Raw genomic sequence first — 14974 nt, 5'->3', positions numbered from 1 at the left:
AGGCGTCGTTTCTAGTCGTCTCTCACACAGGTACCTCCTTCGCCAGCTTTCGCCAGAAGTCACATCTCTTCTTCAATTGATCCAGCTTTACATTCTCAACACCATCATCCACAATAACAAATTCCTTTTTGGTGCTCTGTAGCTCCGGTACGCCAGGCTGCGAAGCGTTCGTCACCTTGTGGGCATTCGGATCACCAGTCTGGAAGAAACTCGCGAAAGCCCCAGCATAGCCTTCATACACGACGGGGTTTGTCTGCTGAACAGCATTGATACGATTCCACTAAGATCAATCAAGTCAGCCTGTGCATCCAAAACAAACACATATCCAAACAGAAACAGAAAGGAATAGGAACACACATAGATAGTATCACTCCCATGCGTCGCCGGCGAAATAGTATACTCCCCAAGATACCCATTTCTGCTAGCAGCCGAAGCAATCCAATAAGCCGGACAAGCCAGCACAACATCCCGATAAACCAACCCAGCCCTAACAAGGGAAGTATTATAACGCGTAATAGTCTCCGTACTCCCAACAGCTGGGTAATAAACAGACTCGACTTGTTTGATCTGTTTCGCCGATAACCCAGGTACAAATCCATTAAGCCAGCTTTGGAAACTTTCAATTGAGGAATTGAATCCATTCACTGAGACTGCACTGTCAAGACCTGGTGGTACGAAGTTCTGTCCCTCGTGGCTGTTGTACATACCCCAGACGAACTCCGTGTTCAGGGAGTCGCTATTGACAGCTTCTGTAAGCGTCTCGGTGAGGAAGGTCCCGTCTATCACTGGGGCCCAGGTGTAGGAGCTGGTTGTCCAAGTGTGGCTTGCGGCAATGACGAGGTTTGCGTCGCGGATTTTTTGCACGTCTACGGATTTGAGGCAGGAGATTGTTTCATGGTCATTTTTGAAGCCGGCACAGCCTGTCAGATTGACGAATTGGGTGTAAATTTCCTCTGCTTGCGGTGCATTGTAGGCATAAGTCTTCGGCCAGAAGGGTGAGCTAGCAAGGGCTTTGGAGAAAAGCTTCGGCTGGCCGTTTCGTCCATTTGCGAGGACTTGGGCAACGACCGAACCTGCACCAGCTGACTGGCCCCAGATTGTTACATTCTTGGGATCGCCGCCGAAATTGTGGATGTGGCTTTGCACCCATTTCAGGACGTATTGTTGGTCCAGTAGGCCCGGGTTTAGATCTGAAGTCGATGATTCCTTGATTGCTTTTCCGGGTAAGAAGCCAAAGGCATTGACGCGATAGTTTGAATAAATCACGACGTAGTCATTGAGATTGCTCACGTTGAGAATTGGGAATGAGGACGGTGGCATGGTGAAAGCGGCGCTGCCTTGGATGAAGGCTCCACCGTAGAATACGACCAGTACTGGTCTTTTTGTTTTCTTGGATAGATCCCATGGCCGTGAGAAGAGGCCTAGATACAGACAGTCTTCGCTTCCGTTGACTGTGCGCTGGGGGCACATGTCGAAGTCTTGGTTTGTGTCATAGCTGCCTCCGATGATCTTCTGTGGAGGTTGAGGCGCGCGGAAACGGTTCTCGCCTACTGGTGGTGAAGCAAATGGGATTTTGCGGAAATATGAGAGGTTGTATGTGCTATCATATTGGCCCTGGAAGGCTCCGTAGTCGAGATTCACTAGAGGATTGTCATATGCGGCGCTGGCGGTGGTACCCAGGCCGATGAGAGGGAGAATGAGCGACGATAGTCTCATTTTCAAGGTCTGCAGGCTCTGGTATTCTTGCTATTATTCCATGCCATCTGACGTCGGTTTTCTCCGGGCTGTAGGCCATATATAGTCTGTCTGGGCAAGGGGAAACAATCATCTCATTGGGCAAGAGAATCAAGTTCGGCAGAGAAAGCTCCGAAAGTCCCTGCATTCTTGTCAAGAAACCCCAGCCGTTTTCAAGCAGACGATGTCAAAAAGACAGTATGGGGACAGCTCATTGGTGCAGTTATTGTTCATGCTGCCCGAGGAGACGAAATGCGGGGGACAACAGTGGCCGTGTTCGTTCGGTATTGAACATCCCGATACATCTGCAGTACTGAATGACATAGATTATAGCTATTGAATAGTACATGTGGCATATATGTTCATAGTCAACGCCTCAACCGGAGTCCCATGCAAACAACGCTTAACCAACTTCCAATCCTGAAAATGCACCCTTAAAAGGAATCCAAACACCTAATTCAATCGCAGTCACGCTATATATAATACTCGGGGGAATTGTCTTCCCAAATGCCGTTCCTCGTGAACCAAAACTCCGTTTTGCTGTTCTTGTCGTGGATTCAATGCCTTCCTTTACATGGTCATGCGAAGTTCTCTAGTGCGACGCCGACTTGCCCGAGCATCGCGACGAGACTCGTTCATGTCGCTCGTCTCTGCTTCGGGGGTATTTGTATCAGACAGTTCTGGTGTTGGGGTAATTCCAAAACTGACACCCCGTCCTCGGCGACTGACGCGGGATTGTGCGTCAGGGGACAAGAAACGATGGACGGTGCGGTGATCCATAACTCGATCTTCGCCATCGGGGCTTTTGTCGGTGTATGGCCATTGGAATCCGTACAGCTTGGAATGACGCTCGCAGCGAGGGCATTCCCGTCGTGTCAGGTACGAGTTGGACTGAACGAACCAATTATCACAGGTCTGACACTCCACCCAGCGATCGTATCTCTGGGCAAGCAGTCTGGAGGTCTTAGTGTAGTCTCCGGGAACTCGGGCAATCTGCGATTCGGTCTCGACAGAGTCAACAATGAATCGACGCCTGCTCCACTTTTTCCGGGTTTTGGGTTTTTCGGCAGCCGAGGGTGTTTCATCTAGTTCAAGGGATTCCGATAAGTCTGGCTGTTCTTCCTTGGGGGATGTGTCCTTGGGAGGAGTCATGAGGGCGAGCTGACCTTCGGCTGAGGTTTCGGCATGATCTTTGCCGTTTAGTGTTGCGGATTCTGTCTGGTTTGACTCTCCGGTCTCCTCTGTCTTAATCTTCATTCCGACGTCATCCACGGTTGTCGCGGTGGTTGACGTTGACGAACGGTGAGACTCATCGGCGTTAGAGTCGGGAGATTCGCAATCTGCGTGAAGGGGACCCTGCGAATTCCGGGCCTGCCTTGTATCGCCTAAAGCAGACATATTTGGCTGTTCCGGTTCTGTGGCTAGTGGTGGGAGTGGTGAATCGATTGGTGTTGGCACTGGGGATAGGTCTGTGAGCTCGTGCCTCAATTTGGACGCCTGCGGTATGGCTCCTGTCAAAATAGGAGTTGGGGCGAGTTCAGTGTCTGGGGTAGTGACAAGGTCTGTCTCGGAGGTTGAGGCTGATTCACCAGCGAGCTCAGAAACGGAGATCTCTTTTCGCAATTTAGACACTTGTCGCTGAAACTTGGCTCGCTTTCGCGGAGTAGAGCAAGACACGATCGAAGAAGTATCGGAGTCCACTTCAGAGCTGCGCCGGCGTTTCCTGCTCCCCGTACTGTCTTCGACCGGAGTGGCTTCAGTCGACACGGGACTTGATTCTTTGCTGTTCTGGTCCGAATCAGCTTGGGGAGACCAGCCATTGCGAACAGCCCGTTCGCAGGTGAAGCACAGACATTCGCAGTTATCAATGCCGAAATAATCCTCTCCGTAAGAAACCGTGATCTCTTCTCCCTCGTAGATGTCGCGCATGGCCAGAACAGACATGCCTTCATTTCCACGCGTTGCCAGGCTCCCGTTTGCATCACAGTCGTGATTGGCAAAGCGGGCTGGGCCCAAGAAGAAAGACGGGGTCTTACGCCGACTCGACATCACGATGCTGAAGTCTTTGCGGGTCAGTCCAAGATCCATCTCCTCTTCACGGGTCATAGACACGAGTGTTCCACTCAGGTATTTGATCTCTTCGCCCTTTTTGATGAACCTGCGGGCACAAATCGCGGCTTCATGTTGCGTGATAATGTATCGGTTGGTGGTGGTGACCTCGAACGGGCAGTCTGGGAGATACATCTGGATGTATTTGCGGAGATGTCGACGAAACCATTCTTTTTCGCGGGGACTGTGGAGATTTGTCAGGTATTTCTTAAGTCCTGATATCTCCAGCAGCTCGCGCTCGGCACTTGTGATATCTCTATCGACAATAACATCGTGGAGAAGAATGCGCCCAATATCGTCGTCGTGGATACCGCGGGCAGGATTGTACTTGGTGCGATTCTTGCGTGTAGTGGTCCAAAAGTAAGCCTATGAGAGGCTTGCGTCAGTCAACAAAGTTCTTCATTGCATTGTGGGCAAAGGGCGTACGTGATCCACCAGCGCATCTGTTGCGACATCGTCATAGCTGGCCAGTTTGGCCAGGGTCAAGCGCTCGCGACGTTCAGCCGCTGGCGAGCTGTTACGCGCTCTCTTTGGAGGCATAATTGGCGTAACAAAGAAAGGGAAACCGCTAAAAACCAAAGCGGCAGAAAGGAAGTGGTATCATGGAATGCAGAACGTGTGCAAAGGGCGGTTGAACAGCGGAGGCCAGCGGAGACCTGCCGAAGATCCAAGAAAGGGAGAAAGGGTTCGGGGAATGCTGTCAGATTCAAAACGAGGATGATAAAAATGAGTGACTGAAGGAAATTAGAGTGAAGTTGTTGCCATTGAGTCCAAGGGAAGAGGCGCTCTCGCGATGAGGCTTAGTTTTAGGGGCGGAACCAACACTCGGTAGTGAGACCTGGCCGCCTTTCCCTTGCCCTTCCCCTCCGGTTTTGTGACAATAGGTCAACAAGGTTAACGATATATATGCTTTATTAAGTCCCTTGCCTTGGCTGCCTGCAATTATGCGCTCAAGCTACATTGTACCTGTATGCACGGAGCGTCGCGCCTCTATGCTGCATCGCGCGAATCTTCGGGGCGCTGACTCCAACTATCTTCTTAATGATAACCCATTCTTGTATTTGGTTGATATTAGACGGAGCTATGTCCTATTAAGATGCAAATTCCATATACCACACCTAAGAAAAATTAATGGGAAGCTCTCGGTATTAAGTCTGCCATTCCTTCGTGCCGAACATATAGTCCGCAGTGTACTTTCGACCGACGTCAGAGCAAAAGCCATATAAAACCACTTACTCACTGACGTGGCTTGAAGATGCATTTGTACAAAGGGGACTAATTACGCAAAAGAAAACAGCAGGTCTCATAGGTCTGCGAGTAAAATGAAGAATAAGGCATGCTATAAGTTATAGGCCGTGAGTCCTTTCACACTGGCACCTTTATATGATCTGTATGATTGACCCGAGGCACTCAAACATGGGCGAAAAAAAGAGGTGAAAAAAGAGGAGCCGAAATACCATGAAAGCAATGCATGAAATGGCATACTCGCTTCGACGCTCTCATCTCCGTGGCACTGTGTACACATTTATGACCCCTGTTGTAGGATGCTTATCAGCAAGATCGTTTTACCCAGGCTACTTTGGCCAGTTACATATCAAATATTACATTCTTCCCTGAATGCGCAAAGTAGAAGACTAAACAACCCAATGATTGAATAAAAGCAGCACTAACGTTAGACGTAGCAACTTGGATTTGTATAGAGTCAGACAGGCTCGGATAAACTTACTGTCCGGGGAAACCTCCCTCCGCCCGCGAGAACAAAATTGTGGACGAAGCAACAACGACAGATCAAGCAACCACAATGATTCAACTAAAAGTACGGACCTATACCTCTCAATTGAGAATATGAAACTAACAGACTGCATGCTAGACACTATTAAATTGCATTGACAACTCCGGCGCCTCGATCGTCGAGTGCGTGAACGTCCTCAAGAAGAAGCGGCCCGCGACAATCGGTCAGTCTCCGCGACACTCGATCCAGCATAGAATACAGAAGAAATGGACAGAAAAGCTAACATCAATGGTGCATTAGGTGATCGGATAGTCGTCGTCGTCCAGAAGCAAAGATCCGCAGGTTCCGAAGCCACCACCGCCGCTGCGCTTGCGAACAAGGTCCGCCGTGGTGATATTCGACATGCCGTTGTTGTTCGCGTGAAGAAGGAATTGCAGCGCCCTGATGGTTCCCTCGTCCGATTCGGTGATAATGCTTGTGTGTTGGTCAACAAGTCCGGAGACCCCATTGGGACAAGAATGAACGGTTAGTGTTTCTGGGAGTTTAGGACTAAGCCCATGTCTACATTCTGGATACTGACGTTTATACAGGAGTCGTCGGTCAGGAGCTACGGAACAAGAAGTGGTCCAAGATCTTGTCATTGGCACCCGTGCATGTGTAAGATCTACACGAGTTTCTAATTTGTTGGAGAGCGCTGTATCCTTTTTTCTTTGGCAGAATGTTTCATTTCAATTCTATGTATCAATAGCAACCCGCATCATACCAAAGCCCCGTTCGAAGTCAGTATATGCTTTTTAGATTGCCGATCGCCAAACTCCTGTATGCATCTTCACTCGAAAAAAAATCGTAGAAATAAAAAACTAATAAAGGGTATCGGGGATCGCGTAGACCGTATCGTAAGAGGATATCACATGTAGACATTACCGCATGCACAACAGACGTAGTAGAGTTTCTGAGCGAGAGTAGTGACATGGTCAGCGTATAGTCTCCTTGGATATCAGAGCAGGATGGGGTCTCACCATTCCGGTTTCAGCAGATCGTTGTTGGGACTGGAAGAAAACGGCTTCGGTTTCACCGCAGCTCGGGCAAAGCTTGTTGGCACGAGGAAGCTGTAATCGAGGGAAAATCGTACGTTAGCCACTGAACGCCCAGTAATTATCAGAGTAGTCGGCGCTGAGCCAGGAGTCGGTATCCGAGGAGTTCAAGCTGTCGGTGTCGTCCGCAACACGCGCCTCATTAGGGTCGGGGTCGCAGCCAGAACATGTGATTTCCTCGCCGCATAGGGTACAGAAACCAGGGAGACAAACCGTGGGATCGGAGCCAACATCCTGGGTGACACCGGCAGTATCGCCGACTTGGCTGTGCAGCTTGTTCTGGTAGACGCAGTAAGAGGAAGCGGGCTCGCCGACATGGCAGGTTCGGCAGGTGAACATCAGCTGGTTGGTCACGCGGTCTTCCTTGGGGTACAACAAGTTGGAGCTGTGGAGATTATTAATGAGTTTCCTTTCAGACGCGCTACGTGAGATGTAGCTCAGAAAAACATACCATTCGCGACAGAACTTGAAATGGATCTGGTCGGCTTGCTTGGTCTCGCCACCGGCGGAGGGCGAAGGGCTGGACATCTTAGAACAAGAGGTTTTCAGAATCAGGTTGAAGCTTAGAGATAGAGGGTCACGGGGGGGATGAGTGAACAGAATGTAACCGAAATGCAGCAAGACCTAGAGTGATATAAAAGACTGTCAACTCGTCGGCGTCGATTGGCCGAGATACGCTAACCTTATTTGGGAATAGGCTCAGCTGCCGCAGTCAATTATTAATCCGGCAGAATCGGATCTATTCATTGTATTGAGAGAAGGTTGCTTATAGCATTCAAATCTGATATTTAGTATTCATTCCGGTATATATTTTATTTAAGGTATGCTTTATGATCTAGGCGGCCTCTTCTTAAAGGCCAAAAGTCTAGATACTTCGGCCTTGTAAGTTGGCGGAGACGAAGGCGGTAGCACATTACAGTTAAAAAGAGCTTAGCGCGTGATTAGTTTGCCCAGTTTGCACTTGTGCATCATATCCCCCGCAGTTTCCTACAGTAGCTCACTCCGCGCAAGCTTCAATACAAACACTTCTCCCCTATAGAACCCGTTTTCCACAATGGTGCGGCTGTTTGATTGTTTTTCCCTGAATACACAGCTGACTGTATATATAGGCCGACACAGGACTTCCAGCAGGATGGGAAGTTCGCCATTCGAACTCCAAGAACCTCCCCTATTACTTCAACCCCTCCACAAAGGAATCTCGCTGGGAACCACCTTCTGAGACAGATACTGAGAAGCTGAAAGTCTACATGGCGCAAAACCACACCCCCGTGTCGCGCCCTGATGCCTCAGGCGAAGGCGAGGGCAAGATTCGCTGCAGCCACTTGCTCGTCAAGCACCGCGACAGCCGTCGCCCCAGCAGCTGGAAGGAGGCAGAAATTACCCGCACGAAGGAGGAGGCAATTGAGATCCTGAAGGCCCATGAGCAGCGAATCCAGTCCAGTGAGACCAGCCTTGGCGACCTTGCAGTCTCCGAGTCCGACTGCAGCAGTGCTCGCAAGAAGGGAGACCTGTGAGTGTTTACGTGTGCCCTCGTTATCATTCCTGCTACTAACGACCTGAAGTGGCTTCTTTGGCCGCGGCGAGATGCAGAAGGAGTTCGAAGATGCCGCTTTCGCCTTGCAGCCTGGCCAGGTCAGCGGTATCGTGGAGACAGCTTCTGGAGTGCACCTCATCGAACGGTATGCTTTGTATTTGAATCCACACTGTACGACTATCTGGGAACTAATCTATGACTTCACAGTGTCCAATAAACCCGCTCCTCTGCTCATTCCTCGATTTAGTTTGTGGGCAGACGAAAAATTTCTAATCGCATCTATGCCCTGATGACCCTTGGTCGCACGTCTTGGGAAAAATTTTGAACAGAAAATAAACTACGAAAATGAAATTACGTCCTTGTCCCTCTTTGTTTACCGAAGATGCCTTTTTCGGATAGGAACTATTAAACAGCAACGTCACAATGGTCCTTGTGGAGAACAGCTGTTGTGTCTTCAAGAAGAGCAAGTCAATAAAGAATAATAGCAGGATCGCTGAGGTATTGGACTCAACATGTAACTGTAAGGCTCCACACTTTGCAATCATGTATTCATCGGAATTGGTACATGGGCTGAATCACAATACAATGAATGACCCTGATAATAATTGTGGACTATTTTTTCCGGAGCCAGCTTTCATAAAGCCATTTCTCTTTTGAGCACTGTATATCTCAACAAAGGCATATTCCAGGCGCGGTATAAATCAAGTGTTTCTCCGACGCCTTGAGACAACCGGAAACAATACGACACAGACATAAGACATAAGTTCTTTCACACTCCTACCATTTTTAAACAACAACAAACCAAGGCACATGAAAATGGACAAAGAAATGGTGAGAAAAGCGAGGCTAAAGTAGGACGAAAACAATGAATGAAACGGTATAGGTTACTTCTTCAAGACTTTCGTGTAGAGACCAATACTCTATCAATAGCACTGTAAACACATTCATGACCCCCTGTTGTAATACAATAGAACAAGGGCTTGTTTATTGGTCAAGTGCGGTAACAATAGGGGAACAATAGAAGAACAATGCTATTCAGGTACTGAGACTATATGAGCATATCGAGGTTGGAATTCCTAAAGGGGACGACAGTCAATTAAGATTCCCTTTTGGGACCCTAAATTTACCAGCAACATCGTTTTATGACTCTTATGACATCCCAGTGTCCTTTCTTTATCTTCATATTTTCAACTCCCTGCTTGCTTGTGTTCTTCTGATCTACATCAAACATCCCGTTGAACCCATGTCTCCTGACTTCGAGACCCTTAGAAACAAGCGCTTCATCATGCTCAGTTTCAACAGTAACAAGTCGATCCTCGACTACCAGTTCAACGAACTGGACTTTGCTCTGCCCCCTTGGCTTCAGGCCCCTCCCGAGGTGCGCAATGCGCTCGCCAACCTCCGCACCAACGTCCTGGTCACCATCACCCTGATGAAGCAACTCATGATCATCCGCAACAACCGCTTTTTCGAGACCTGCCCCACCAAATCCGGCCTCATGTATCAGCTGCACGTCAGCTCCGTCAAGCGCCTTCTCGAGTGGAAGGAGAACTGGAACCAGGTCGACCCCACCCTCTCTGTCTCGGTCAAAATCCCCCGCGAGGCTCTACGCTTCTGTGTCGACGAGTTTGCCTACGCTAGATTCACCGCCGAATACACCAGCCAGGTCCACATCTTGATGTCGGGAGCCTTTCAGCAATGGCGTGCAGCACGCCATGCTACCGATTTCCTCGCCTGCCGCCTTATGAATGCCCACGAGCAAGAGTACCGCGAGTGGCGCAAGTGGTTTGATGGCGAGTTCACTACACACATGTGGGAATGGGAGACCTGCCTGAAGAACCTGATTTTGCCCAACTGGGAGGAGGTTATTGATGATCTCTTTTTGATGATCAATGATCGCGTGGAGGACGCCGAAGAACTTGCCGACACCTTCTACATCCGCGGTCCTCCTTCCCCACATCTTTGATGGCAATTTCCAACGATAACTTCTTTTATCCATGAAGCACACATGGTTCATGGCTCACGAATCTGACGGAAATAGAGTTACTAGTCCGGGAATTTTACCATCAGTTCGACTGGCTAGGTGCGCATGGACACAGGCACACACAAATGAAGGTTCTGGGATAGGAATGCCGTTGTATCCATACAGTCTTGATTATTTTTTTTGTTTCTATTTTCCTTTGTTCTCTTTTTGATTTCTGTTATGGGAAAGTAACCTTGATAGCATTTATGGAGAGTCAGGACTCAGTGTTTCACCAATCTGATTTGAAATAAACAAACATAAACGACTTTCCATTTACCTCTATGTGCCACTTATTTTAAGCCAGCGAATCAAATTTACTCATAATAGCAGACTTCCTGTCCGTCTATTCAACATACATTTTGCACCGTCAACGGAAATGTGCAATTATTAGGATACCTCCCCAGGTCACGTGCGTCGACAACCCTAGTTCGGATGATCCAGAAACAAAGGTGGCTCTACTTTATCATTGTTCACAACACTCAAGAGGAAGAAGGGGGAAAAAATGAAAATGCCACAGCCTGCAAGGAGTCATTGTGCTATTGGTGGAGCCGTCTCAGCTCCTTTTCACTGTCTTGCAATATTCCACCTTCCCTTTCATCAGCCCGAACGTCCCAATGAATGAGAGCTACGAATGTTTTTTGAATCCCCGCCTGGAAGTACACCCACGAAGGAATAGAGGCTTCTGTAATCTAACCCTGAAGCATCTTAATTCTAACTGGAAGATCTAGTGCGAACCAGCTACCGTACTAATTCAGCAGAAATACCTTAAACCAATCTACCCACCCCAATGTGCATCTTCTGGGCGCGCAAATACACAATATGCGGCTCTATCTGGGACGAAGGCCAATCAAAATGCTCAGGCCAACGAATGATCAGGCTATACAACCACATTGCACCATGCGCAGATTGCTGGAAAAGAGGCGGCAGGCGGCAAGCCAATCAAGAACGTCACCGAGCTGACCGAAGAGAACAGAAAGGAATAAATGCTAAAGATGGCAAATTACATTTTAGAACCAGAGGTAAAAATGGACAGGATAAAGGCGAAGAACTTGCATTGCCAGTTTCACCAAAACAACCTGCTACACCACACTTGAACAAAGATTTGGATCCGGATTGGGTACATCGGTGGCTTTTGAGTGAAGAGAATAACTTTGATTGCTCTAGAGTTTGTGACCCGGTTAAGTTGGGGTCGGTGGGGAAGGATTATCGGGCTGTGCGTGTCAGGATTGGTACGCTGTTGAAGGTGAGTTTGGATTGTTCTTTTTTTTTTGTCTTGCGGATTTGATGTGATGATACTGATTGCTTACATTTTATATAGATTCGTACGGACATTGCGCCGATCCTGTGCATAATAACGGGCCTGCTGCGGTAGAGGAAGAGGAAGAAAGTGATGTGTACACTAACATATGCCGAATGGCTTGACAGACATAGCCTTTCTTTGTACGCAAATTGTGTCGGGCTGCGACGATGGAGGTTTACCGGTAAATTATGACTTTTTCCATCTATATGATAGGACAGAGATGATGGAATAAAATACTTTGTTAAACTAGACTTACAACATGACTCGAACAGAAAAGGGGATGAAAACTATATTTTGAGACTAACACAGCCCAATGTGAAGTTGAACCCATTTCAGAGAAGATAATCCAACAGGAATATTCCATGAGATGCAGGGGAATTTTAACCCTTTCCATAAACACAACGTCGGGAAGTTCAGAGACTTGTGTTGAGTCGTTCCAAGCGTGCGGTAATCGCATCAATAACAGCAGACCTAGGAAATGATTAGGTATAGATTCAGTCATACACGTGAAGAGAAACTTACTCTCGTTCAACCATTCTCATAGCATCCGCAACCTTGGCACGTTGCAGGCGTTGCGGGACCTTTGGGTGAGCGCCACCTGGAGAGCTTGGACTTCCAGGCTCGGCAGGAGATGGCGACTTGGCAGCAATAGTCTTGGTTTGGGCAATGAGGTCGTGAGCAAGGCGTTTGACCTAAATAAAAAATGTGAGCTAGTGTGACCGGAAAGAACATGGGAGCAAAACTTACAGTTTCCAAGCGTGGGACCAGATTTTGATCATCATCCTGATCTTCAGTCTGACTAGGCTGCAAGGAACCGGATAAAGCTTTGACCTCGGTAACCCAGGCCTTCTCCCTTTCACTTAGGGGGCGGCCTCCAGAGTTCAAAACCTTCTTGCGCAATGCTTCATATCGGCGCTGCAATTCATCCTGCTTCTCCTTGGCGGCTTGCAATCTCTTGTCGAGAGCTTCCCCGTTCGGACGCCCTCTGTGCGGTGTCCATCTTCGCCAATCTCGCTCGTCACGCCCTTGACCCGCTCTGCAACATCCGAAATTTGCTTCAATTGATCTTGCATCTCACCTTGTAGGCGTTCGCATCGGCGGAAAAGATCCGAGGCAGCCCTCTCGAGGGCATTTGTATGTGCGGATAGAACGCGGTGAGCAGTAGCCACAAGGTCCAATGTTGCAGGAGACAGGCGTACTTGTTCCTTGAGTGTGTGGCGCTGGCGATGCGGGACGTGCTTTTCAACGAACGAATCCAGCGGGCAATCAGAATAGAAAATGGCGGGAACTTGATATGGAGCGCGGCGAGGGGGCATAGCTGCTGAGCTTGCCGTTGGTGCCTTCTTCTCATAAAGCCGGCTTTCAAGTGCCGCGGCGATGGCATCTTCTGGCGAATCCATTACTGCTGCATATGGGTTCGATGGAAGCGAAGTGAGAAGCAGGTAGCCAATGTCAAAGTCATAAAAGACAAGAGACGCGGCGAGGTGTTCGTTTTTCGAAGTGATATCGGCTTCTGAGACCTGCAAGATCTTTTCTCTCTGGCAGACATTTCCGTCGCAAAGAACCTGCAGACGGAAAGCAGAACCAGCAGAATCTTCCGCTTGTAATTCGGCTTCCAGTCTCTGCGTCCATGCGGTCAAAGATAGAGAAACTACATTGGTTGCAGTCGTGACAAAGAAGGAGTACCGAGAGTGAATATCCTTGGTAAAAGTGGGCCATGTAGTCGCTTCTCCCGTCTTAACAGTATCCAGGGATTCGACCAGGACAAGATCAGATGGCTCTGAAAGAGGTGTACGGAAGGCGTTCTTTTGGGCCTTGGGCAGCCACTGTCCCTCGACACCATCAAGTTCCAGACATACGTGGACTCGGCCATTTCCACTAGACAGAGAGAGAACAGTGGCCGAGAGCTTATCCTGTTCACTGACGTCAACGGCCAGTTCTTCCTCTTCGCCCATCATGAGATCATCAACATTCAATCTAGCAGCAATGACGAGAAGATCACAAAGGTCTAGGTCGTCCAGCTCATCACCTGTATCGAATCGGAAAGGCCCTTGCAATCTGGGAATAGCACTGGGATTGGCGGGGCGAGTGAAAATTTCCGCGCCCTGGAGGGTTTCAGCTCCAGCGGGCAGACCTAAAGGCTCTTGGTCATCGAGCTCGCTGAGCCAATCATACTGTTGTCGACACGCAGTCAATTCCTCGTCGAATTCCTCGGGATCTTGCTCTAGAGCAGCTAACTTCGGAACAATCGCGGAAGAGAGGGAAGGGATGGTTGTCGAAGGAGCCTGCCACTTGGAAGGCAGAAGAGGACACAGCGCATAGAGATCTCCGGGTCTCATGGCCACCCACAGAGTCATAGGTGCCCATGCATCCTCTTTTTCTTCTCCGCTGCCCGCGAAACAGGCCGAGGCGACTTCCATGTCAATGAGATCCGCTGAAAATCCCTTGTTCTTACCGAATCCGGAAGGCGCAAAGTCTTGATCAGACGAGGTTCCATCGACAAGCTTTTTCAAATCGATTGCCAGAGTTGGCTGGTCAAAGGACCAGTGATTATTGCGGTCCAATTCCCACACGCGCACCGCGGCGTCAGCGGTGATGGTTACAATGCAACCGCTGAGGTTGCTGTGCAAACCTAAGGGATGCCATAGCGCGGACACGACCGGCGCCTCGGGAATAACATGGGTCGTCGGGCCTAACTGGTATGTTTTCAGCCGAAGGGGTGTAGAGTCGGAGGACGACAGGTGCGAAGAGTCGGGGAGGACGGAGATGTGAACGGTGTGTTCAGTGATAATTGCAAGGAAGGCTCCGTTTGGGGAGGGAATGATTTGCTTGATCAATCCATATACAGGGACTGCCAAAACCTGCGCAAATGTTAGTCGCGATTGATCACAACATAATTGTGGAGTCACCGAAAGTTGTCGGAGTCAAGACGTACCCTGTAGGATGGTAGCTTTGCATCGGTGGTATTTCCGACCTCAGCAGATCCCTTCTTCTGCTTGGTTTGTTGTTGCCATTGATCTTTGAGGCGCGCAAGGTTTGACCACCGGATCTCATTATCAACCACAGCGAACACCTCATTTCCTCTTCTAGCAATTGTCCGGTTTGGTCCGTTGCTAGAGGGTTTCGATGTCTTGTTGATGTCCTCCGCTGGGCTCTGAGAGGACTTGCTGGTCAAGAAGCTTGCACCAGGCGAGGGCCGGCACAGCCAGGCTGGCGCATAGCTGTTGACCTTTGGCATCGGAAATAGATTAGGAAGAAACGTTATGGCCTGTAATGCCAAGGCGATCAGATCAGAACATTACAGGTCGTAAAAATGCGAAGAAGTTGGAGGCGGCGAGGGGCGTAGGCAGATGAAAGAGTTGTTGATGCGGAGTGGAATTCTTGCCGCGCCAAGATCTTCTGAGAGCTCCGAGCTTCTTTGCTCCGACCTCCCGTCAACCTTCCTCCT

At 49.1% G+C, this 14974-nt stretch overlaps 7 protein-coding genes across 7 annotated transcripts; 3 read left to right on the top strand and 4 right to left on the bottom strand.

Annotated features, from left to right (window-relative positions):
* Window positions 1-22: 22 nt before the first annotated feature.
* N7446_006511 (putative carboxylesterase) lies at window positions 23-1716 on the bottom strand (the record flags this gene model as incomplete). The annotated part of the gene is made up of 2 exons (XM_058515259.1): window positions 23-280; window positions 358-1716. The coding sequence occupies 2 exons, from the start codon at window positions 1714-1716 to the stop codon at window positions 23-25; spliced, it is 1617 nt and encodes a 538-aa protein (XP_058372437.1).
* Window positions 1717-2095: 379 nt separating this feature from the next.
* Window positions 2096-4618, bottom strand: N7446_006510 (SET domain-containing protein). Its single transcript, XM_058515258.1, has 2 exons — window positions 4270-4618; window positions 2096-4209 (listed from the first exon to the last, which is right to left on the bottom strand). The coding sequence occupies exons 1-2, from the start codon at window positions 4381-4383 to the stop codon at window positions 2305-2307; spliced, it is 2019 nt and encodes a 672-aa protein (XP_058372436.1). The 5' UTR covers window positions 4384-4618; the 3' UTR covers window positions 2096-2304.
* A 936-nt stretch (window positions 4619-5554) lies between these two features.
* Window positions 5555-6236, top strand: N7446_006509 (mitochondrial 54S ribosomal protein uL14m; the record flags this gene model as incomplete). The annotated part of the gene is made up of 4 exons (XM_058515257.1): window positions 5555-5659; window positions 5714-5798; window positions 5876-6100; window positions 6166-6236. The coding sequence occupies exons 1-4, from the start codon at window positions 5645-5647 to the stop codon at window positions 6234-6236; spliced, it is 396 nt and encodes a 131-aa protein (XP_058372435.1). The 5' UTR covers window positions 5555-5644.
* A 246-nt stretch (window positions 6237-6482) lies between these two features.
* Window positions 6483-7197, bottom strand: N7446_006508 (DNA-directed RNA polymerase II core subunit RPB9; the record flags this gene model as incomplete). Its single annotated transcript, XM_058515256.1, has 4 exons — window positions 6483-6527; window positions 6595-6684; window positions 6883-7054; window positions 7121-7197. 4 exons carry the CDS (start codon window positions 7195-7197, stop codon window positions 6483-6485), a joined length of 384 nt encoding a protein of 127 aa, XP_058372434.1.
* Window positions 7198-7644: 447 nt separating this feature from the next.
* pin1 (peptidylprolyl isomerase ESS1) lies at window positions 7645-8670 on the top strand. Its single transcript, XM_058515255.1, has 4 exons — window positions 7645-7726; window positions 7779-8179; window positions 8232-8348; window positions 8411-8670. The coding sequence occupies exons 1-4, from the start codon at window positions 7724-7726 to the stop codon at window positions 8418-8420; spliced, it is 531 nt and encodes a 176-aa protein (XP_058372433.1). The 5' UTR covers window positions 7645-7723; the 3' UTR covers window positions 8421-8670.
* A 776-nt stretch (window positions 8671-9446) lies between these two features.
* On the top strand, window positions 9447-10169 carry N7446_006506 (uncharacterized protein; the record flags this gene model as incomplete). The annotated part of the gene is made up of 1 exon (XM_058515254.1): window positions 9447-10169. The coding sequence occupies one exon, from the start codon at window positions 9447-9449 to the stop codon at window positions 10167-10169; it is 723 nt and encodes a 240-aa protein (XP_058372432.1).
* Window positions 10170-11895: 1726 nt separating this feature from the next.
* N7446_006505 (uncharacterized protein) lies at window positions 11896-14820 on the bottom strand. The gene is made up of 5 exons (XM_058515253.1): window positions 14462-14820; window positions 12507-14387; window positions 12274-12480; window positions 12049-12218; window positions 11896-11997 (listed from the first exon to the last, which is right to left on the bottom strand). Exons 1-5 carry the CDS (start codon window positions 14762-14764, stop codon window positions 11940-11942), a joined length of 2619 nt encoding a protein of 872 aa, XP_058372431.1. The 5' UTR covers window positions 14765-14820; the 3' UTR covers window positions 11896-11939.
* Between the last annotated feature and the right edge of the window lie 154 nt (window positions 14821-14974).

Source organism: Penicillium canescens, assembly GCF_028828765.1.
Source record: "Penicillium canescens strain IBT 15451 chromosome Unknown utg000004l_segment0_segment0, whole genome shotgun sequence".
NCBI classification, from domain to species: Eukaryota; Fungi; Ascomycota; class Eurotiomycetes; order Eurotiales; family Aspergillaceae; genus Penicillium; species Penicillium canescens.
The sequence above is the reverse complement of the archived record's forward strand: the minus strand, read 5'-3'. Positions and strand labels throughout refer to the sequence as shown.

What these genes read in the sequence shown, in the direction of transcription:
- N7446_006510 (XM_058515258.1), bottom strand. Translation starts at nt 4,383, where the DNA reads ATGCCTCCAAAGAGAGCGCGTAACAGCTCGCCAGCGGCTGAACGTCGC. An exon ending in CAGATGCGCTGGTGGATCAC is followed by an intron (nt 4,210 to 4,269) that starts GTACGCCCTTTG and finishes AGCCTCTCATAG; the next exon opens with GCTTACTTTTGGACCACTAC.
- pin1 (XM_058515255.1), top strand. An exon ending in GCTCGCAAGAAGGGAGACCT is followed by an intron (nt 8,180 to 8,231) that starts GTGAGTGTTTAC and finishes AACGACCTGAAG; the next exon opens with TGGCTTCTTTGGCCGCGGCG.
- N7446_006505 (XM_058515253.1), bottom strand. Translation starts at nt 14,764, where the DNA reads ATGCCAAAGGTCAACAGCTATGCGCCAGCCTGGCTGTGCCGGCCCTCG. An exon ending in CAAAGCTACCATCCTACAGG is followed by an intron (nt 14,388 to 14,461) that starts GTACGTCTTGAC and finishes ACATTTGCGCAG; the next exon opens with GTTTTGGCAGTCCCTGTATA. An exon ending in ATGAGAATGGTTGAACGAGA is followed by an intron (nt 11,998 to 12,048) that starts GTAAGTTTCTCT and finishes ATCATTTCCTAG; the next exon opens with GTCTGCTGTTATTGATGCGA.